The sequence below is a fragment of the Polypterus senegalus genome, chromosome 11 (genome assembly GCF_016835505.1).
Source record: "Polypterus senegalus isolate Bchr_013 chromosome 11, ASM1683550v1, whole genome shotgun sequence".
NCBI classification, from domain to species: domain Eukaryota; kingdom Metazoa; phylum Chordata; class Cladistia; order Polypteriformes; family Polypteridae; genus Polypterus; species Polypterus senegalus.
The window spans coordinates 23,713,756-23,737,669 of record NC_053164.1 but is presented as its reverse complement, the minus strand read 5'-3'; the positions used below and the strand labels follow the sequence as shown (position 1 = coordinate 23,737,669).

At 42.1% G+C, this 23,914-nt stretch overlaps 1 protein-coding gene across 1 annotated transcript in view; it reads left to right on the top strand.

Moving 5' to 3' along the window:
* LOC120538740 (latent-transforming growth factor beta-binding protein 1-like) overlaps positions 1-23,914 on the top strand; it is a 616,227-nt gene that overhangs the window by 378,881 nt on the left and 213,432 nt on the right. The window contains exon 6 of the mRNA XM_039768171.1: positions 20,189-20,419. Coding sequence (XP_039624105.1) covers positions 20,189-20,419 — 231 coding nt within the window. The remainder of the gene's footprint in view (positions 1-20,188; positions 20,420-23,914) is intronic.

Genomic DNA, 23,914 nt, shown 5'->3' with positions numbered 1-23,914 from the left:
TATCGTTAACAACTTTTTTAGTACCTTTTTGACCTTGATTTTTGTTTAGTGTGAAAGTGCGGCCTGATCTCCCAGTTTTTTAACGTCTTTTGTCCTGATGCTCTGCTTAAAAACTGGCTCTGACCCTAGAAAGGTCTTTTAAGTCATCTACTGTATTAACACTAGAATTACCAAAGTTTACGAAAAAACTTACAAATCCAGCCCATCTTAAATCCACTCGCACCTCTCTGTCAGCGTCTTTTGTCTTGTAAATGTGTCGATAAGCCCAAGCAGCAAGCAGTCTGCTATCCCATCCTCTCACCACTGCAGAAAGGGCAAAAACCTCTCCCAACTGAAGTTTTGTTTATCAGGGAGTCAGGTACCTGGAGCTGTATAGGCTAAAAAAATATATTGTTATTTAGAACACATGCATTTCACGTGTGTTTCATGTCTACAAAGATCTACGTAAGTTGTGGAGACCAGCCTCGACACAGACGGCAGACACCAATGGTATATACAGCACAACATATTTATTCATATTTACAATATTTGCAGTTTCCACATACAACCCGGTGCCCCTGCGCCATACACCCTCAGTCCGGGCATCTCCAATGTCCAGCCTTCCTTCACCGCCTCCACTCCTCTCATCTGAGCTTCGTTCTCTTCCACCCGACTCCAGTTGACAAATAGAGGGAGGCGGCCCCTTTTAAGTCCACCCGGACGTGCTCCAGGTGCCTCCTGACGAGCTTCCTGTGGCACTTCCTGGTGTGGCTGAAGTACCGCACGAGCACCCGTAAGCACTCCGGGTGTCTGGGCACACCCTGGCAGTGGCCATGGGCCCCTATAGGGTTGAGCTTCCATGCGCCGCTTTAAAACCCAGTTAAACAAAACTGTTTTTTATGTACTTTTTTTAGATTGCTTTGTTCATTTTTTTATACCCCTTTAAAATGTGGAAGATCTTTATGCCCCACCCTGTATTATAGAAATTGGATAACTGTATACAGTCATATGAAAATGTTTGGGAACCCCTCTCAACCGGCATAATAATGTAATCTACTTTCAACAAAACAGATAACAGTGGTATGTCTTTCATTTCCTAAGAACATCTGAGTACTGCGGTGTTTTCCAAACAAAGATTTTTTAGTGAAGTAGTATTTAGTTGTATGAAATTAAATCAAATGTGAAAAACTGGCTGTGCAAAAATTTGGGTCCCCTTCTAATTTTGCTGACTTGAATGCCTGTCACTGCTCAATGCTGATTACTTGCAACACCAAATTGGTTGGATTAGCTTGTTAAGCCTTGAACTTCATAGTCAGGTGTGTCCAATCATGAGTGGTAAAAGGTATTTAAGGTGGTCAATTGCAAGTTGTGCTTCCCTTTGACTCTCCTCTGAAGAGTGACAGACAGCATGGGATCCTCAAAGCAACTCAAAAGATCTGAAAACAAAGATTGTTCAGTCTCATGGTTTAGGGGAAGGCTACAAAAAGCTATCTCAGGGGTTTAAACTGTCAGTTTCAACTGTAAGGAATGTAAACAGGAAATGGAAGGCCACAGGCACAGTTGCTGTTGTCTGGCAGGCCAAGAAAAATACAGGAGCGGCATATGAGCAGGATTGTGAGAATGGGTACAGACAACCCACAGATCACCTCCAAAGACCTGCAAGAACATCTCGCTGCAGATGGTGTATCTGTACATCGTTCTACAATTCAGTGCAATTTGCACAAAGAACATCTGTATGGCAGGGTGATGAGAAAGAAGCCCTTTCTGCACTTACGCCACAAATAGAGTCGCTCGTTGTATGCAAATGCTAATTTAGACAAGCCAGATTCATTTTGGAACAAAGTGCTTTGGACTGATGAGACAAAAATTGAGCTGTTTGGTCATAACAACAAGCGCTTTGTGTGGTGGAAGAAGAATACTGCAGTTCCAAGAAAAACACTTGCTACCTACTGTCAAATTTGGTGGAGGTTCCATCATGCTGTGGGGCTGTGTGGCTAGTTCAGGGACTGGGGCCCTTGTTAAAGTCTAGGGTCGGATGAATTCAACCCAATATCAACAAATTCTTCAGGATAATGTTCAAGCATCAGTCACAAAGTTGAAGATACTCAGGGGTTGGATTTTCCAACAAGACAATGACCCAAAACACAGTTCAGAATCAACAAAGGCATTCATGCAGAGGGAGAAGTACAATGTTCTGGAATGGCCGTCACAGTCCCTAACTTGAATATCATCAAAAATCTATGGAATGATTTGAAGCAGGCTGTCCATGTTCAGCAGCCATCAAATTTAACTGAACTGGAGAGATTTTGTATGGAAGAATGGTCAAAAATACCTCCATCCGGAATCCAGACACTAATCATAGGCTATAGGAGGCTTCTAGAGGTTGTTATACTGTATTTGTAAAAGGAGGTTCAGCTAAGTATTGATGTAATATCTCTGTTGGGGTGTCCACATTTATACACCTGTCTAATTTTGTTATGATGCATATTGCATGTCATATATTAAAAGAAAGTTGCTACTTTGAAAGCTCAGCCAAGGATAAACAAAAGTCCAAAAAATTAAGAGGGGTTCTCAAACTTTTTTATATGACTGTATATACATTGACATACTGTATAAGACAAGACGCAAACAGTCAAGACCAGGGTTCCTAACCCAGAGGGTATAAGATGACAAAAAAGGAGGTATGGGAAAGAGGAAGGCTTCATTATTAGTCAGTCATTACCCAACCCGCTATATCCTAACACAGGATCACGGGGGTCTGCTGGAGCCAATCCCAGCCAGCACAGGTCACAAGGCAGGAAAAAATCCCTGGGCAAGGCTCGCACACACACACTAGGGACCTAACCTAACCTACATGTCTTTGGACTGTGGGAGGAAACCCACACTGACACGGGGAGAACATGCAAACTCCACGCAGGGAGGATCCAGGAAGCAAACCCAGGTCTTCTTATTGTAAGGCAGCAGCGCTACCACTGCGCCACCGTGCCGCCTTTGTATGGGGTGCGAACGTAAATCAAACATTTTCTAGGGGCGCAGGGTATAGAAATGGTTGGGAACCACTGCTCTGAACAGACAAGCATATAACATAGAAGAGACCGGATGTTTAGTGGCTATTTAGTGTCTTGGCACCGATAAACATTTCTGCAATGCTAAGTGGAGTTGTTGGGTGGCGTTGCTGCTCCAGGTTCAAGTGGAGTATTCTTCTTATGTTGAAGTGCCCTCTTTCTCTTTGTGACATGGTCCTTTGTCCGTGGTGTGCTAAGCTTTTTCTCAGCTCACGTTCTGCTGTGTCATCTACAACTTTATAGGGAAAAGCATTGCTCTTTGCGGTATAAGAGTTTAGATGCTAAAGCCCCCTTCTTGAAGTAATGTCTGCTTGTCACTCTTCAGGTTGGGCTCAGTTTGGCAGAGTGGGTCTCAGTTTTAAGGGATTATCAGCTTTCAGCTTGCCAAAGAGGGAGCAACTCATCAACTTTATAGTTTCAGAGAGAGGGGCTGCCTCAGAGATTTTCAGCTATTTTGGAGAAGAGTTTCCCAGAGATATGATTGCACCTAGTCTTTGAAGGCTTGGATTAAAGTTACTTAGAGTTATAAAATCAGTGCCTTCCCATAGGTGTGTTTTCTGTCCATCACAGTTGTCCTGTCCATCACCGTGGCCCTGGTGTAAGCCAGGGGGTTTACCCTCTTGTGTTCCGGGGGAGATATTTCCCTCAATATGTCCTCTGCCCCGGCCATCTGCCAAACTGGTTAAATTTATTTGTAAAGAAAAAATATGCAGATGAAGCTTCCCTTGTGGTTGAGTTTGCCAAATAAATTAGGCCACTTGTTGTTGGAGAATGTGTGTAGTAGCATTGTTATAAATATATTGTAATCTATTTTTAATTCTTTTTCCCGTTCTGTGATATTTATCTAAGTTTTCATGTATTGCACAAAGAATGTATAAACTGTATAGTAATATTTCAGTGACTAAACAGGATACATTTGCTTTCGGCAATCATTTGGAACCCTCCAAACTGTCCCAGAAGATAAGGTCATTGTTTTTGCAGTTAAATAACAATTTTTTTTTTATTTTTTTAATTGTGGTGGCATAAGTACAAAAGACACATCTTAAATAAACCGCTTGGCGCCACGGACATCCGCTGTGAAACCCGTCTTTCTTTTAGACAAGTCGCTCATATATGCAGGTGGCTTCTAGTGGTTTGATGATAATGAGATTAGGCCGTCCACAAAGCCAAAATACAGAGTTTCAAAAAGTCCATTAAAAGTAAAAATAAGCTCGCTGGAAACATTTCTTTTTTTTTAAATAATTTGCAATGTCTTGAATGGCTTGAACCAAACAGATGTACACCAAGTCCAGCCTTCACTGCACTTGGCCATCAGTTCAAAGACGAGCTCTTCTGCTTTAGCATCAGGGGTCAGGGTGGTCACAGTTTGCAGCACAGCCCAGCCTGCTGTGACGCATTAAAGACTTCAGTCATGCCAGCTCAGGTCATTTCTCCCATTCCTCTCCGTTTGCTCTTTACTCATTAGCTATCTGTTTTCTATACTCACATCTTTTATGATTTATTTTTGTTTTTATTTTTTTTCTCATTGTTTAATAGGGCTTATGGCTATTATGGTTTGTGTGGCTGAGGCTTTTTTTATTTGGTTTCATTTTTAAGCACTTCGGAAATATTTGAATCCTTTTCTAATACCATTTTATAAGTTCTGCTTTTTCGTGGTTCAGTTGTCACCACATTACTAAGGAGTTTGGAGGGTAACATGTGCCATGTGAAATGAAAGGGAATGGACCTGACCTTAAAGTCCACGTGTTCCAGGTGTACTACATGGAAACAGTAAGGGGAAGTGGTCATTTTAAATATATTTATTAGGAACACTTTGAAAACACATCAGATCTTAATGGGAAAAAATTCTTGCTGGATATCTCTACTGATATGGATTGATATGGTGATGTTTGAGGAACAAAAGGATGGAACATCATTTGATGGAAATGAAAATGATCAAACTACAGAGGGCTGAAATCAAAGAGACCCTGAAAATCAAGGTGAAAATATGATGCAGCAGGCAGGCAAGTCCATTTTACCAAAATTTCATTGCAGCAACTCCAAATCGTACTCAGTAGTTTGTATGGCCCCCACGTGCTTGTATGCATTCCTGACAACGTCAGAGGGGGTTGGCATGCCCCTAATGAGATGACGGATGGTGTCCTGGGGGATCTTCTCCCAGATCTGGACCAGGGCATCACTGAGCTCCTGGACAGTCTTAGGTGCAACCTGATGGTGTCGTATGGACCCAAACATAATGTCCCATCCAGAGGTGTTCTATTGGATTGAGGTCAAGCGAGTGAGTGTGGTGGCCAGTCAATGGTGTCGATTCCTTCATCCTCCAGGAACTGCCTGCATACTCTCACTACATGAGGCCGGGCATTGTTGCGCACCAGGAGGAACCCAGGACCCACTGCGCCAGCTTAGGGTCAGGATTTCATCCCGATACCTAATGGCAGTCAAGGTGCTGTTGTCTAACGTGTAGAGGTCTGAGTGTCCCTCCATGGATATGCCTCCCCAGACAATCACTGACCCACCACCAAACTGGTCATGCTGAACAATGTTACAGACAGCATAATGTTCTCCACGGCTTCTACAGACCCTTTCACGTCTGTCACATGTGCTCAGGGTGAACCTGCTCTCATCTGTGAAAAGCACAGGGCGTCAGTGGTGGACCTGCCAACTCTGTTCTTCTATGGCAAATGCAAATCAAGCTCCACGGTGCCGGACAGTGAGCTCAGGGCCCACTACTCATGTAGTCCGTTTCTGATTGTTTGGTCAGAGACATTCACACCAGTGGCCTGCCTGCTGGAGGTCATTTTGTAGGCTCTGGCAGTGCCCATCCTGTTCCTCCTTGCCCAAAGAAGCAGATACCGGTCAGTCCTGCTGATGGGTTAAGGACCTTCTATGAGGGGCCCTGTCCAGCTCTCTGCTTATCTCCTGGAATATCCTCCATACCCCTAAGACTGTGCCGTTGAGACACAGCAAACCTTCTGACAAAGGCACGTATTGATGTGCCACCCTGGAGAAGTTGGACTACCTGTGGCACCTCTATAGGGTCCAGGTATGGCCTCATGCTACCAGTAGTGAAACTGACCGTGACAAAACAGATGAGGAGGGTAAAATGTCAGCGGCCTCCCTCCACCTGTTAAACTATTCATTCCTGTTTTGGGGGTCTTTTTATTGTTGCCCCTCTTGTTAATTTCATTAACACCAAAGCAGCTGAAATTGATTAACAACCCGCTCTGCTATTTAACTAACCAGATCAATAGCCCAGATGTTTCATCGACTTGATGCTATACTCTGATTAAAAAGTGCTCCTTTAATTTTTCTGAGCAGTATATATATATATAAAGAGAGAGATGGACCGGCTGGGATGGACCCTTCTGCCTTAGCTGGCCTGGAAGCCAAAATAGATAGATAGATAGATAGATAGATAGATAGATAGATAGATAGATAGATAGATAGATAGATAGATAGATAGATAGATAGATACTTTATTAATCCCAAAGGGAAATTCAAACAATAAGGGATCAGTCAGGAAGGGAGCTATAATCTTCCTCCCTTATAAGGAGGTAAACATGATGGAGAGTGTGCTGTGACAGCAGGTGCACTAGAGCTGGCATCCTGTGGCCACGGGTGGACATTATGGCTGAAGAAGCAACCTGACTGGGCTGGTTGGCAGTCCATTTCCTAATCAGGAGACCAGAAATATGGAACAGTGGTAAAGCTGACCGCTATGTGCAGATCATCCCCCACCCATACACTAGGTGGCAGCATCACTTCTGGTGAGCCCAGGTATGTGGTTCCATACAGCTGCCCTGTTGAGTTCTGTGGTGGCCTCAGGGATAGCTGCCAGGAATTAACTACTGAGTGACCAGGGTGGTCCTGCCTAACCCTGAAGTGCTTCCCTGGCAGCAGTAGATTGAGCACCGGAGGTTACTCCTGGTTTGGGAGTTAAAAGAGAGAGCCCCCCCACCTGTCCCAGTGAATTGGAATCAGGAGTGGGGAAGGCAACACTCATCCTGGAGGGGAGGAGAAGGAGGAGATATAAGGAGAACAAAGGAAAGGAGGTGTGTGTGCCAAGAATTAAAAAAAAGCCTCTGGAAAGGCACTTTGTTAAATTAAATCATTTTATTGAATTGAATGTGAACCTGGGACTTGTCTGTGCAGTTGTGTCTGGGGTTTAGAGCTCAGTGGCACCCCCTGGAGGTCACTATATATACATACATATGTATATATAAAGAGTGTATGTGTGTGAATGTGTGTAATACATTATGTGTAAGGTGACAAGTATTTTTGTAGATACAGAGCAATTTTGGCCCCACATTAAACAGTGCTGTGTGGGACGTCTCTTTCTTTGAGATCTCTTATACTGTACAGCTCCTTTTTATTCTTTCCAAGTCACGCTGGCCGCTGTCTGTAGAGCTTTTTCTTCATCTGCAGTCTAGTAGAACTGTTTTTTAATTTTGTGCAAAATGCAAGTGTTATACAAAACAAAGCAAATGTGATTACAGTGAGTGTTTTAAAGTAAACTCAAACATTTGAAACAGGTCTGTTATCTGCATGTAACACAAACAGAAACTAAATTGACTGTGACTTCACAGATTTAATAAATGACATATTTCACTAAATTATTGTTTATTATGGTGATGTGTTACATTTAGTTAGGACATGCAACTTAGAATTTCACGCCACTCTGTATACCTGACAATACCAACAATACTACAACTACTACTAATGGCCTACGGTGGAGTATTCAATTAAAATTCCTTAAGGTCGAGTGACACACATTTCCTCCACAATAAAGATCTGTCAGAATATCTAAAAAAAAGTTCAGAACTGCCACTCAAAGGCTTATGTGGTGATTGCATGACTATTAAAGCTTCACTTATACACAACTATGAAAATTTCAGCATGTTTTAAATGGAAAGATCATTCTTCATTCAAATATGTAGCTGTGTTTACCCAAAATAACAAAAGGTCTGCAGCTTTGGTCTGCTTCATGGGATTCAGCAACAGCTTGACACTTAGAAATGACACCACAGAAAAACAGCTTTAGTCAAAATTCAAAGTAAAACAATTCACACAAAAATAGAGAAAAAAATGATATTGCAATAAAAAGAAAAGTTCTGTTTAAAGCTTATATGTCTTGTTTGTTTCTTTTTTTTTTTTTTTTTTTTTATACATTTGAACCATTTTTAAACGTTCAGAAAATTGTATGCTTTTCCCATTTTCATACCGTAAATGGGTCTTCCAGTCCCTGCTAGCACAGGGACCTGATCTGAACAACAACTGGCTTGATTATCACACCGTATTGTAGATATAGCAAGAAAGTTCTGTCTCATATTAACTTAAAGGGGGTAAAAGATTATGCCAAATTATAAAAGCTACTCTTCTATAGGAGTCAGGCAAACACTATATGAATTTAACTTTCAGCATTAACTTTCTAAGATTGGCTGTTACAATACATAAGTGTATTTTTACCTGTACTAAATAAGTTATCATGACTAAAAAGATCAAAATAGTTTCTATTTTTTGAAAATTAAGAAAAAACTGTAGTTCTTTAATAACAAGACTGATTCTTTACCCTGACCATTACTAATAGTAGGAGTATTGACATGTGTGTAAAGTATCTATCTATCTATCTATCTATCTATCTATCTATCTATCTATCTATCTATCTATCTATCTATCTATTATATAGTGCCTTTAACATTTATCTATCTATCATATAGTGTGTCACAAAAGCCACGATGAGACAAAGCAAGGTTTGGGGCAGCCACCCGTATAATTTGTTTTCCTGGCTGCAGATTGTCTTTTCAAATGATAGCACTGCTGTGCACAAAACCGAGTCCAATACAGAACTGAGGGCATAGGGAAAAGGAGGAGGTTTTTAAAGGGGAAGACCGGAAGTGAGATCATAGGGTTCGGGCTCATTGAGGTCTTCAGCCATTGGTTCGAGCCCGGATGTGACATCACAGGGCTGGAGCCGGCAAGGTCTACTTCGATAGGCTCGGTCCCGGAAGTGACATCAGGAAAGCCAGGCGGAATCCCCCGGGAATGGCCTGCAGGCAAGGAAGAAAAAAAATCAGTGCACTCTGCCACAGCCTGATATGTCTCAGAACTGTCCTTACCCGAGCCCTTTAGCTGCCTCCCATGCGCACATGTGTGACAAGTGCCTTTCACATCTATCTATCTATCTATCTATCTATCTATCTATCTATCTATCTATCTATCTATCTATCATATAGCGCCTTTCATATCTATCTATTATATAGTGCCTTTCACATTTATGTATCTATCTATCTAATAGCGCCTTTCATATCTATCTATCTATTATATAGTGCCTTTCGCATTTATCTATCTATCTATCTATCTAATAGCGCCTTTCATATCTATCTATTATATAGTGCCTTTTGCATTTATCTATCTATCTATCTATCTAATAGCGCCTTTCATATCTATCTATTATATAGTGCCTTTCACATTTATCTATCTATCTATCTAATAGCGCCTTTCATATCTATCTATCTATTATATAGTGCCTTTCACATTTATGTATCTATCTATCTAATAGTGCCTTTCATATCTATCTATCTATCTATCTATCTATCTATGATATGATGTGCTCTGTAAAATTGAATAAGTTTTAGGAAAACACAGTGACAGCTGTCATATAGAGATGTCTTTCCAGACACAATTTGCACAGGTTTCCTGGCAGGAAAAGGCAGGTTCAAGTTTCCAGGGCTAGAAGTGATGTCAGTGATTTTCTTGTCCTCATCCTTCTGGTGTGGAGGTCAAAGGACATGTGACATATTAGATGACAGCATCATGTGGCGAGAATGAGAGCTGGAGACATCAATCCCCCCATCACTGATACTGATTGAGAAGTAGGGGTCAATTGCGGCGAGGAGGGATTATACAGCAGTTGATGTCACAACAGCAGGCCTCTAACATGGCGGAGAGAGAAAGCAGCCAAATTCACAATGCTTGCTTTTCTGGTCAAGTCCTAAGTCTGTCCCAGCTGTGTCTGTGCTCAGTGAGTGTTTTCAACTGCAGAGAATATTGTCACAGTGGAGGGGGCTCTGAATCTTACAGACTGTTGATAATCTCATTTTCCTCAAACCAAATATAACATTTTAAGTTCTTTATGAATCTAATCAGCTAACAACAGCTAACCAGGTTAATGAGTGTAGCGCATGAAATTGCGAAAGTGGTGTGAGGCCTTCAAAAGTGAACCAACAAGCAGGCCATCCTGCCGAAATCGGGCTCACTTTCAGGCAGCCTGACTTGTCTAGGCAAATGGAAGACATCAAGCCCGTCCTGGACTCAAAATGCAGAACAGGTCACAAAATCTTAAAATATGTCTCATCACAGAGAGAGCTTGGTAAAGATAGAAGTCCAATAAGAACTTCATAAAAGAGGATATTTAAGAAAAGGCTCAAAAGAGCAAATCTAGTTGATTTAAACTGATTAAAACCAAAGTTGCCCTAGCAATGACAAAACGTTCAAAGTTGTGCTTATCTTTTTGTATAGCTGAGATCGACAGATAAATGGGGCTTGAGAACTGGGGACAGGGAACAAGGCCTAAAAAGATGAAAAACTTGAAGCTCAGAGTTGTAGGCCAGTCATTGTCTCTTTCTGCCCATGTCTGTTTCCTCCTATGTCCCAAAGAGCTGCACATTACCTGAATTTGTGTCTTTTAAATTGTCCTAGTATGTGTGAATATGCTGTAGCATGTCCCGTGGTGGGCTACTGTCCCATTCATTGCTGTGCTTGTTTTTCTCCCTGGAAGCCCAATGTAATAAGTAGGTTTTAAATTTATACAATGACCACTAGAAGGCACTCCAGAGTCCAATCCACAAGACACCAGAGATAACATATAAATGTATATAAATATATAAATATGAAGTCACTGTGAATGAGCTGTGGTTATTAACAAGTATTTAGATCAGGGGTGTCCAACTCCGATCCTGGTGGGCTGCTGTGCCTGCAGGTTTTCATTCTTAACATCTTTTTAATTGGTGAGCCATTTTTGCTGCTGATTAACTTGTTTTGCCTTCGTGACTGGGCAGCACGGTGGCGCAGTGGTAGCGCTGCTGCCTCGCAGTTAGGAAACCCGGGTTCGCTTCCCGGGTCCTCCCTGCATGGAGTTTGCATGTTCTCCCCGTGTCTGTGTGGGTTTCCTCCAGGTGCTCCGGTTTCCTCCCACAATCCAAAGACATGCAGGTTAGGTGGATTGGCGATTCTAAATTGGCCCTAGTGTTTGTGTGTGTCCTGCGGTGGGTTGGCACCCTGCCCAGGATTGGTTCCTGCCTTGTGCCCTGTGTTGGCTGGGATTGGCTCCAGCAGACCCCCGTGACCCTGTATTCGGATTCAGCGGGTTCGAAAATGGATGGATGGATGCCTTTGTGACTCAGGCCCCTAGTTCAATGTTTCCCAACTTCGGTCCTGTGACCCCCCAAGTGGCTACAGGTTTTTGTTCCCACCGGATTCCTAATCAGTGGTAACACCGGATAGCACTGGTCTCATTTAATTAGCTGGGATGTTTCTTTTATTCAACATTCAGAAAAGCACAGCAGCATGATTTTTACATTTATAAGACATTTAGAAATATGTCTGCTTTTGCTACAGATTTAAATGCTTAACTCTCTTTTGTTGATTTCATTATATGTTGCCCTTTCTCTGTGCAGTTTTTCCCCTTCGTTGTATCTTATTAATGACAATTAAAAATGAGCAGAGCAGACACGCTAGCAAACAACACACTGAATAATCAAAGGCTGCAACTACTTTAGTATCAGACCCACTAATTAGTAAATAATGGATTAATTAAACAATTAGAACACCCAGAAGAGTAGAATGAAAACCAAGATGAAAGTATTGTTAAAAAGAAAAAAAATACATTATTGCCATATAACTGCTTGGTACATTTTATTTTATTTTTTTGTACCAAACTATAACACATCACTTAATTCGCCCAGGAGTCCAATTAAAAACAGAAGCTGGATGGCACAAAAACCTGCAGCCACAGGGGGTGCCCAGGACACGAGGTTGGGAAACACTGCCTTAGTTGTTTCTTTATACTTAACTAGCAGACCACGTGCGCTTCGCTGCAGTCGCTGTAGTTGGAATGAGATAAAGTAAAAGTCTACAAACACCAAAGTACAAAAAACGAAGTAGAAAGTAACAGTAAACCGCAACACCGCCATGAACACCGGCACACCGATTCTACTAAGCACTAAGAAACACTAAGTAGAAACACTAAAGGAAAAAATACTATTCAGTAAGTACTACGTCTAGTAAACAGTAAATCAGTAAAGGAGAGAGGACTAAACACTAAGGAAAAAGAACAGCAAGACCGCATCTGCTGTGGAGCTCAGCAGAGCTCAGCTCAGAGCGAAATGAAGTGAATGAAATGACATGAATGGCAGGGGAGATGATCACATGCCTCCCCCACCCACCTTAACTCTCCATGCCTCCTGAAACACACAAACACAGTCTCTCGGATCCCAACTCTCCTTTATATGTATAGATGAGCAGCCAAACAATAATGAGACACAAAACAAGCCACCACATGACCAGCTCACCTGAAAATAAAGAAAGGTGAAGTCCTCAGTCATGTCATGCTCTGGTCACCAAAACATCTTGACGGTGGTCTTAGAAAAAACAGGAAATCAACAGCCTGCTGTGGCGATATGAGAGCAGCAACAAGTCAGGATATTCAATGACGGCTTTAATTAACAGCAAGAATCGGCTTCTCATTAAAAAACTGGCTGGAGTTTGACGAGCTGGTCATCTGTTGGCTCGTTTCACGTCTCATTTCTGTTTGGCTGCCATTTAATGAAGAAAGAAATCAATTCAGAGGACTGAATCCTTAAAAACAGGGCTCTTAAAATGAAGGGAAAAATGGAGTTAATTAGCAGTGAAAACTGGAAACTCATTAGGAAAAGAGTTAGAATGAAAACCTGCAGCCACTGCAGCCCTCCAGGACCGGAGTTGGACACCCCTGATTTAGATGGAGTTGTAAGCCTGTTATTTAGTTTTACTGACCACCGATGTCCCTCAGGTGGTAGTCCTTCCCAGAGAATGTCTCCTTTTGTGCTCCTAAATGGGGTTTCACCAGACTGGGCAGTCCTTGGCTGTCTGCCTCCTACTGTCTGGTTTGGGGGTCATGCTACTCCGGTTTCCTGTGGTCTCTCTGGGGTGTGCTTTGGACTTCCATTTCCCAGTTCCTTCCTGAGGTGAGTATTAAATAAACATTGAGGCATTAAGAGACAAAGCCTTCCAAGAGCTGTGCAGTTTTAATTTGTGAGGTAGACAGCAATTTACAAGCCGTTCCTTGATGAACAAACAGGCAGGGAAAACATTGGACAAACTTTTTTGCCAAACACGTTGAGAATTGTAAGTGCTGCCATGGCTCGTTTACCTCTTATCTTTACATATTGCGGTTTTGTTCTACTATACAGGTACACTGCATGGAGAACTGTATGTGGACACCCCTCCAAACTTCTGAGTTCTGATATTTCAGCCATACCCATTGTTAACAGGTGAATAAAGTGAAGTGCATAGTCATGCAAACTCCATTGGCAAGCACTGGTATTGAATGGGTTGTACTGAAGAGCGCAGTGCCTTTAAACATGGCACTGTCATAAGTGGTCACAGTATGTGAAATTTCTCTTCTTCTGGGTCTGTAAGCTCAATTATTACACAATGGAAGCATTGAGGGGCGACAAGTGCTCAGCCACAAAGAGTCAAACCCCGCAAACTCACAGTGCACCAGCAACAACAACATTTATTTATATAGCACATTTTCATACACAAAGTAGCTCAAAGTGCTTTACATAATGAAGAAAAATAAAAGACAAAATAAGAAATTAAAATAAGAAAACATTAGTTAACATCTGCGGTGGGTCGGCACCCTGCCCAGGATTGGTTCTTGCCTTGTGCCTTGTGTTGGCTGGGATTGGCTCCAGCAGACCCCCGTGACACTGTGTTCGGATTCAGCGGGTTAGAAAATGGATGGATGGATGGATTAGTTAACATAGAAAAGGAGTAAGGTCCGATGGCCAGGGTGAATAGAAAAAACAAAAAAAAAACTCCAGATGGCTGGAGAAAAAAAATAAAATCTGCAGGGGTTTCAGGCCACGAGACCGCCCAGTCCCCTCTGGGCATTCTACCTAACATAAATGAAACAGTCCTCTTTGTAGTTAGGGTTCTCACCGAGTCACTTGATGTTGATGATCATACCGACTTCTGGCTTTCAGTCCATCATTGTTGGAACATCACAGTGCTTTGAGTTTGCGCCACCACCAAAAGGATACCGGCAAAGGAAACAGAAGAGAGAGTAGAGGTTAGTACAGATTTTAGAGCCACCATGAATAGTTATTATAATGAGTTGGATATACAGAGTATCAGGATTAAATTACAGTGAAGTTATGAGAAGGCCATGTTAAAGTAACGTGTTTTCAGCAGTGTTTTAAATTGCTCTATGTTGGCGAATTCCCATTGGCAGGCTATTCCAGATTTTAGGTGCATAACAGCAGAAGGCCGCCCGCCTCACCACTTCTTTTAAGTTTTGTTCTTGGAATTCTAAGGAGACACTCATTTGAGGATCTGAGGTTACGATTTGGAATATAGGGTGTCAGACATTCTGATATATAAGATGGGACGAGATTATTTAAGGCTTTATAAACCATAAGCAGAATTTTAAAGTCAATCCTGAATGACACAGGTAACCAGTGTAGTGACATCAAAACTGGAGAGATGTGTTCGGATTTTCTTATCCTAGTTAGGATTCTAGCAGCTGCATTCTGCACTAGTTGCAAACGATTTACAGTGGAGGAAATAATTATTTGACCCCTCACTGATTTTGTAAGTTTGTCCAATGACAAAGAAATGAAAAGTCTCAGAACAGTATCATTTCAATGGTAGGTTTATTTCAACAGTGTCAGATTGCACATCAAAAGGAAAATCGAAAAAATAACTTTAAATAAAAGATAGAAATTGATTTGCATTTCATTGAGGGAAATAAGTTTTTGAACCCCTACCAACCATTAAGAGTTCTGGCTCCCACAGAGTGGTTAGACACTTCTACTCAATTAGTCACCCTCATTAAGGACACCTGTCTTAACTAGTCACCTGTATAAAAGACACCTGTCCACAGAATCAATCAATCAAGCAGACTCCACACTCTACAACATGGGAAAGACCAAAGAGCTGTCCAAGGATGTCAGAGACAAAATTGTAGACCTGCACAAGGCTGGAATGGGCTACAAAACCATTAGCAAGAAGCTGGGAGAGAAGGTGACAACTTTTTTGATTAGTCCTCAGAGGAGTGTGTTACAGTAATCTAGTCGACTGAAAACAAACGCGTGAACTAATTTCTCAGCATCTTCCAGTGATATAAGAGGTCTAACTTTAGCTATGTTTCTTAAGTGAAAAAATGCTGTCCTAGTGGTCTGATGAATATGCGATTTAAAATTCAGATTACAGTCAACAGTTACCCCTAAGTTTTTTACTTCCATCTTGACTTTTAATCCTAATGCATCAAGTTTATTTCTGATAACCTCATTGAATCCATTATTGCCAATCACTAAAATTTCAGTTTTCTCTTTATTAAGCTTGAGAAAATTACTATTCATCCATTCTGAGATACTAGTCAGACATTGTGTTAGTGAATCAAGAGAGTCGGGGTCATCAGGTGCTATTGATAAGTACAGCTGTGTGTCATCAGCATAGCTGTGGTAACTCACATTGTAACCTGAGATAATCTGACCTAACGGAAGCATGTAGATTGAGAAGAGCAGCGGACCCAGGATAGAGCCTTGTGGAACACCATATTGGATATCATGTGTCTTTAAGTTGTAATTACCACAACTAACAAAGAATTAGTTAAAAAAAAGTGCAGGGCCGTCGAGTGCTGAAGTGCACAGTGTGCCAATCCTCTGAGTTCTGAACTGCCTCTTGTAGCAACATCAGCCTAATGCCTATGGGTCAGGAGCTTCAAGCAGCTGCAAAACAAGCCTAAGATCACTATGTGCGATGCCAAGCCTCAACTGGAATTTGTGTTAAGCATGGCACCATTGGACTCTGGAGCAGTGGTAACGTGTTCTCTGGAGTGATAAATCACACTTCACTCTCTGGCAGTCTGAGGGACCAATCTGGGTTTGGCTGATGCCAGGTAAACGCTATCTTTTGGATGGCATAATGCCTACTATAACAAAGCAGCCATGAGCACTGCCACTTTGTGGCTTTTGGATCATCTGTTTCCATCAGGGTATTCCCATAATCCACTGGGGTCAGGTTGCTTGTGATGTCATTGTTGCATGAACATAAATGTCACCCCAAAACAGGATCTAAGATCTGACCAATCCTAGCGACTTGCTTTCTTTGAATTTTTGATTACTGGCTATTTGAATTGCAGCTCTGATTTTTGGTTTTAGCTCTGATGTTTCCCACTTTTTGACTTTTTCGTTTTGACCCTTAGCTTGTTTGTTGATTCTGCTTTATCTCCTGATGCTCACTGTTTGTTTTTTGGACTGACTGTCCATTTGTCAGTCAGCATATTGCAAACTTACTGTACCTGTGACTGACACCTTAATAACATTCCAGAAATTAATAAAATTTGACAAGTGACATATATATATATGACTATAAACAATATCTGGTCAATGTATAGACAACATGACAGCATTATTGTCACAAATGTGCACCTGGATATCTCCTTCCTGACTCTACTGAATTAAGCCGTTAGCTCTCCAGGATGATAGGGGGCACTCAGGGTAGCTGTCTCCCCTTTTCCACCCACATAACCAAGGAGCCGCCCACTGAGGGCAACCAACTCCGCCCACAGTGCCCACAACTGGCCCCACCCCTTCTACAGTGTAAAGCAGGCAAACGGGAAATTTTGGAACTGGATGTTGGTGACCCTGGCGTGTTGGCAGTTGTTTGGGACCAAAGCATTCTCATTTAGAACCCCTTGCTATTAGTTATAATGGAGCAGTGGAGTGGTGTGCAATGAGTGTTCGCTGAGAAAGCCTTTTATAAGAATGTTGAGAGTGTGACTGAGGCGTCACTACCAGTTAGGATGTCATGATCGTGTCCCATCTGCTCAATTGATTACAACATGGGTGTGGAATTTAGAAGAAATGGGCTCAGTCTTAAAAATGAAGTCCCCAGGTGGAGCCACTTCGCATACTGCCCGACAATCAATGGCAGCTGTTCGGCAATTGTTTGGAAGGAGCGTCATTCCATGGCTTTTGAGACCCCCAGATCTCACTGTGATTTTTTTCTCTGGGGACATCTTAAAAGCCAAGTGTACTGCACACGTCCTGCTACCATTGCTAAACTAAAAAAATGAGGTTTGAAGAAGAAATCGCTGGCATTCCTCTTGACGTGTTACATCGAGCAATGCAGAATTTCCACAACAGGCTGTCAAAATGTGGATGGAGAAATGAACAACACCTTCATGATGTTTTCTTCAAAACCTAAAATGAATATTGATTACCATCACTAATTGCATTTCCCGTATAACACATTTCAGCATTAGATGTATTTTTTATTGTGTTTATTCGTACCTTGAATGTCAATTGAGAATTTCCTGTTTCCCTGTGCCATCCTGTATAAAATTGGAGGGTCCAGGAAGATGGTGTCTCACTTTGGACCCGGAACCTGATCTGGACAGAGCTCCTATGAGTTATTTTGATTTATATTGATTTGTTGGTCTGTTCAAGCCGTCGTTGTTCGTGGTGCCACCTTCCACGGTTTTTGTGTATTTTTGTTAATTAAACAGGGGGCCAACATTCAAAGAGATTCTGCTCTTTTAGCAATCAGTCACAATATGTGAAAACTCGGGAATATAAATGGCAACGTCAGTTACCAACGTTCAGGTACAAAATGTGCAGATGCTGGCAGTGTGGCAAAGCTCCGTGAATTGCAGTACTGAGATATTTACTGTAAAACACTTTGCAATTTTTAAAAGCAATATATAATTTAAGCATTTGGTATGTGCAGCATGTAACTCACAGTTCACACTTAAATTTCTTTTTTTTTTTTTTTTTGCATTATTAATTCATAATGTTTAAAAATAAATTCTCTTGTATGAAAACACCACCCTGACCAGAGTGTCGTGATCTCCCAGTTGTGCCAGCCCTGGCCATGACTGATTGCTAACTTGTGGCTAAATATTAATGGGAGACTGAAAGTGAATGTGGTGCTTCAAGGTCGTGAAGGAACAGCTATTGTTTTGTATGAAACTCTTACTTTTCCAAGTGTGGTGGACACATGGGGTCAGGAACCACTGCAGCACCCCCTGGTGGCACCCCTGTATTCCAACAAGGTCGTAGAGAACTCCATCTCCCATGGAGCCCTGCGGGAATCCGAAGCACCACTGCCACCCAGGGGGGCTGCCATCTAGCATCCCAGGGGAAGTACTGTTCATGCCTTTTCCCACGGACCATATACAGAAGAGGCATCCCAGTCGGGCAAGGGCCCCGGTCATTCGCCGCACAAGTAATATTCATTGTTATCTGTGGTCTCAAACTATGCATAGTGGCCATTTCAAGCACCATGGTCTGAAATTAGGATTTTGCCCGGCATTACTGATTTAATTCCAAGGCAGAAGGAGTAGCTCAGCAAACTAAAGCAACAGATGTGTCTCTGTACTGACAGGAACCAAGTCTTGACATCTCTCATCACTTCCACTTTTATCAAGACAAGCAGCCTGGAAAATGGATGAATGAATGGAACCATTCAGTAGCATAGAATGAGTTGTCTATAAGTCTTCATCTCGCAGGAAAATCTTTATGATCCACGTGTAATGTCAGTCAGTCAGTCATATTCCAACCCATTTAGTCCTGAACAGGGTTGTGGGGGTCTGCTGGAGCTAGCATAGGGCACAAGGCAGGAACAAACCCTCGACAGGGCACACACACATGTAAAGCACTATATAAAATCTTGTAAAGAGATATCATTTTTCCTAAGCATGTAAAGCACACAATTGTCACATATGCATGCCAAAGGGTCACCTTCCCGGTTCGCCTAAAGTAAGTAGTACCACCCTAGGATGACAGGGGGCAGAGTCGCTAAAGGTCTTGTCTCCTTTATTCCCACACAACCTTGAGAAAACCGCCCCTTGAGGGCACTGAAGCAAAGAAAGCCCCGCCTCTTCTGCCCCACCCAGTATAAAAACAGAATGCTCCCTGAAGGCGGAGTCTCATTTCAGTGCTGGCCTTGCTACTGCACAGATCAAGATCAGAGCTTGCTGCTAAGTCATTCTAAGAGAAGACTTTACCTCTTGTTAAGTATAAAGAACACAGACAGAACAGATTGAGGGTTGGGGAACCGTCCCCCTATAGTGTGTACCACTCAGGCAGTGAAAACAGCTCTGAGGTACCGGTCGTTGGCATACAAACTGCACAACAGACAATGAACAGTTGACAGAGGGAAGTTTTATCGAGTTGGAACCGGATGGATCATAAATGTAGGGGAAATGAGAGTGACGTAAACAGAGAGGAAAGGAGGTCACGACATCGCATGGAGCCAGAAATGAAGTCTTCACGGGAGGACTGTTAGTGGGTGCGGAAGTGCATTGGCTCTTGTTGTCTCAAGGCTGTCTTTGGAATGTCCGTTTATGTCTACCTTTCTCGCAAGGAAGAGAGAAAGGTATTGATACGCTGTCCTGTACTCTCATCCCGCATCTTTTCGTGTTCTGTCGGGCCCGTTGGCTGGCCCCTAATCATGTGTGTGTGACACTCTCAAGCGGTGCACTAAGTTGCATTTTTTTTGTTCATTTTATTTGATTAACTTGTTATAATTAGATGGAGTTTTGCCCAGTTGGCTCTAAATCATTTGGCATTGCCCAGCCTGTTCATTCACCCTGCTACAGTATCCTTAGAATTGTTCTTTAAAAATATCTTCAAAAAAGTGTACAAAGTTAATAAGGAGGCTTATGGGGACCAACCAGTATTTCGGTACACTCAGCACCAAGAAGGCTGCCCAGTCTGTGCAGCTTGGACCTCAAACCCCTTCAGATACTGTAGGTGCTGGCAATTTCCCATGTTTACAGCACCTTCCCAATTTTCCTTTTCCCTTTAGTTCTTTATTAAACCTGCCATCAGAATTTTCCAGTGTACTTACCTATGATCTTTTTTGTTTTTTTCCAGTTTTGTGCCGACTTCTCTGCCAGAATGGAGGAATATGCATCCAGCAGGACCGCTGCCTCTGTCCGCCTACTTTCACTGGGAGGTACTGCCAAATCCCAACCACGGCCTCCCCCTCCTCCAACAACGAGATCGAGGCAGTTTCCCAAAACGACATGGCTGTCATCAGTAACGGGCGACTTGTGCATTCAGTGCACACTCTTCCCCTGCAGAGCCACCAGCAGGAGCAAAATGGTGAGAAGGTCAAGGAGTGTCAAGCTTCTTGATAAAATTTCAGTATTGTGTTAAAGTTCAAGAACACACCTGAATTCTGTATATGAACTGAGCTTAGCAGAGAGGAAACACTTAAGAGCAGCATCTCAGTATCTTAGACACAATCTTAATGAGGAGAGTCCTACAATCAAGAGTGTGTGATATTGTGTCTGATGTACCTTTTTGAAAGTTTGACGTTTCCTCTGCTTAGGGGGTACTTATAAGATCTATCAAAGAATACAGGAAAGATGCCTGGATAGTCCTGCTGGATATTTTGATCATTTTTGGTTATTTGTACAATAACCTTCTTATATAGACCACAGAAGGACTCGACATTGGTTTTCAAATTAAAATAGTAAAAAAACAGCACACATTTAAATATTAAAAAAAAAATATTTAAAACCTAAAATAATATTTAAAAATAAGAACTAAAAATAATTATCTGATAACTAGCTGTGTAACTCCATGGTGTAAAAAGCCTGGGCTCCTAGAAACCATGGATTCTGGCAGTTCAATCAATCAATCGTATCGGTTGTGCATTAGCGGCAAAGTGAGGTTCATTTTTCTCTGTGGTTTGGTTTTACTGACGTGCTCTCCTCCATTGTCTATCAGTAGCTAAACGAGTTTCTCTCTCCTTTGGGGGTCTAAATTTGCCGAAGTGCTCAACTCGCTTGTGTTTTAGTGGCTAAGCGAGTTTCTCTCTCCTCTGAGGTTTCGTTTTGCCGAAATGCTCGCATTGGTTGTGCATTAGCGGCTAAGTGAGGTGTTCTTTCCTCAGCGGTTTCGTTTTCCCAATGCGCTATCCTCCGTTGTCTATCAGCAACTAAGCGAGTATCTCTCTCCTCTGAGTTTCATTTTACTGTTGTGCTCGCCTCGCTTATATATTAGTGGCTAAGTGAGTTTCTCTTTCTTGGCGGTTTCACTTTGGCAACAGAGTCGATTTCTTTGAGCTTCATGCTGTAGCCTCGCACTTCCGGGCCAGACAGACAGACAGACACACACACACTTCCACGCGTAGACGTTTATATATAAGGCACAAAACTGGTGAGGATAACTCTTAAGATGAGTTCTCAAGGTTAGGTAGTGATGGTAAAAAAAAAAAAAATTAGTGATGTCAAATACAGTATTATAGTGTACACTCACTGAGCAAATTACAGGACCCGTCATGACTAGGTTTGTGTGATTTTATTTTGTCAATTATAATGTCTCGACTGCTATTTTCAGGTCCTTCTACTCATTCTACCACCACCAATTTTTAGAGCCATCGCTAGCATCACGTCCCATGTTTGTAGGGGGTGCGGCCTCAAGGTCGTGACCCGCAGGTGATCGGTGCAATGGGATAGAACGTTGGCTAAATGCTCCTTTCATTATCTGATCTCTGGATGCAACTTCTAAAAAAAAAAAAAAAAAGAGTTTCTTTTGTTTTTCTCGTAAGTTTCGCTTGGCTTGACCGCTTTGCCTGTTTTCTCAACTTTGATTAATTCTCTATCGTTAGGATTTGGTAGATATATATATTTTTTATTATTATTGTTTTTTACGGGCTTTTCCTGGTTAACTCAGCAAAAAAGTACCCGTCCATTCCTCAACAGGACAGGCGCACTACAGTAAATCTTGGGTAGGGTCTCCTTTTGTTTTTAAAACAATGTTGGAGAGATGAGAGAATGACATAGACAAGCTGCTGAGGTGAAAGGACTGTTGTGCTAGATTGAAATGCTAAAAATGAAAATAACATGATGTAATAATTTTCAGGGTTTTGTGGGGGAGATGAATCAGTAGGATGGAGAAGAATACAGTGCTGAGACAGAGTTGTATGGTACATGCAGAGTCAGTGGCCAACTAGTCAGTGCCATATCACATGTTCTCCATTATGGCATACAGCACATTGAATTTTAACCTGTTAAAGTGGTGTATTAAGTTTAACATGTCTCAACGAGGATGAAGTCCTTCTCGTAACACCGTTTTAATGTACAGTTTTGGCCAAAGGTTTTGAGAAAGACACAAGTATTGGTTTTCACAAAGTTTGCTGCTTCAGTGTTTTTAGGTCTTTTTGTCAGATGTTTCTGTGGTATACTGAAGTAGAATTACAAGCAGTTCCTAAGTTTCAAAGGCGTTTATTGACCATTACGTTAAGTTTATGCAAAGAGTCAATATTTGCAGTGTTTGCCCTTCTTTCATTTTCAAGACCTCTGCAATTCACCCTGGCATGCTGTCAATCAACTTCTGGGCCAAATCCTGACTAATGGCAGCCCATTTATGTATAATCAATGCTTGATGTTTGACAGATTTTGTGGGTTTTTGTTTGTCCAACCGCCTCTTGATGATTGACCTCAGGTTCTCAATGGGATTAAGGTCTGGGGAGTTTCCTGGCCATGGACCCAAAATTTCGATTTTATGTTTCCAGAGCTACTTAGTTATCGCTTTTTCTTATGGCCCGGTGCTCCATCATGCTGGAAAAGGCATTGTTGGTCACCAAATTGTTCTTGGAGGGTTGGGAGAAGTTGCTGTCAGAGGATGTTTTGGTCCCATTCTTTATTCATGGTAGAACTGTGAGTGAGCCCTCTCGCTTGGCTTAGAAGCAACCCCCCTCATGAATGGTCTCAGGATGCTTTGCTGTTGGCATGACACAGGACTGATGGTAGCGCCACTCACCTTTTCTTCTCCTGATGCCCCAAACAATCGGAAAGGGGATTCATCAGAGCAAATGACTTTACCCCAGCAGTCCTCAGCAGTCCAATCCCTGTACCGTTTGCTGAATACAATATTAGTCTGTCCCTGATGTATTTATTGGCCTCTTTGCTGCCCTTCTTGACACAGGCTATCCTCCAAAAGTCTTCACATCACTGTGCGTGAAGATGTACTCACACCTGCCTGCTGCCATTCCTGAGTAAGCTCTGCACTGGCGGTGCCCCAATCCCACAGATGAATCAACTTTAGGAGACGGTCCTGGCACTTACTGGACTTTCTTGGTTGCCCTGAAGCCTTCTTCACAACAGCAGTAGAAATGAGTTTTTTGGGATTAAGTCCATTTTTATGGCAAAGAGGGACATTGCGAATTAATTGCGATTCATCTCATCACTCTTCATAATATACATCCATCCATCCATTATCCAACCTGCTATACTCTAACTACAGGGTCACAGGGGTCACAGGGGACAATCCCAGCCAACACAGGGCACAAGGCAGGAAACAAACCCCGGGCAGGGCGCCAGCCCACCGCATCTTCATAACATACTGGAGTAAATGCAAATTGCCATCATAAAAACTGAGGCAGCAAACTTTGTGAAAATGAATATCTGTGTCATTCTCAAAACATTTGGCCACAACTGTATTTTGATAAATTTCAATCTGCTGGTATTGTGAAGGATGGCATTCAGCATGACGTTAATTGATAACATTAAACACTGCCAACTGGACAGTTCCTGTCACTCATATAAAACAGAAAAACTGCATACATTTTTCAGGAATAATTGGGCTATG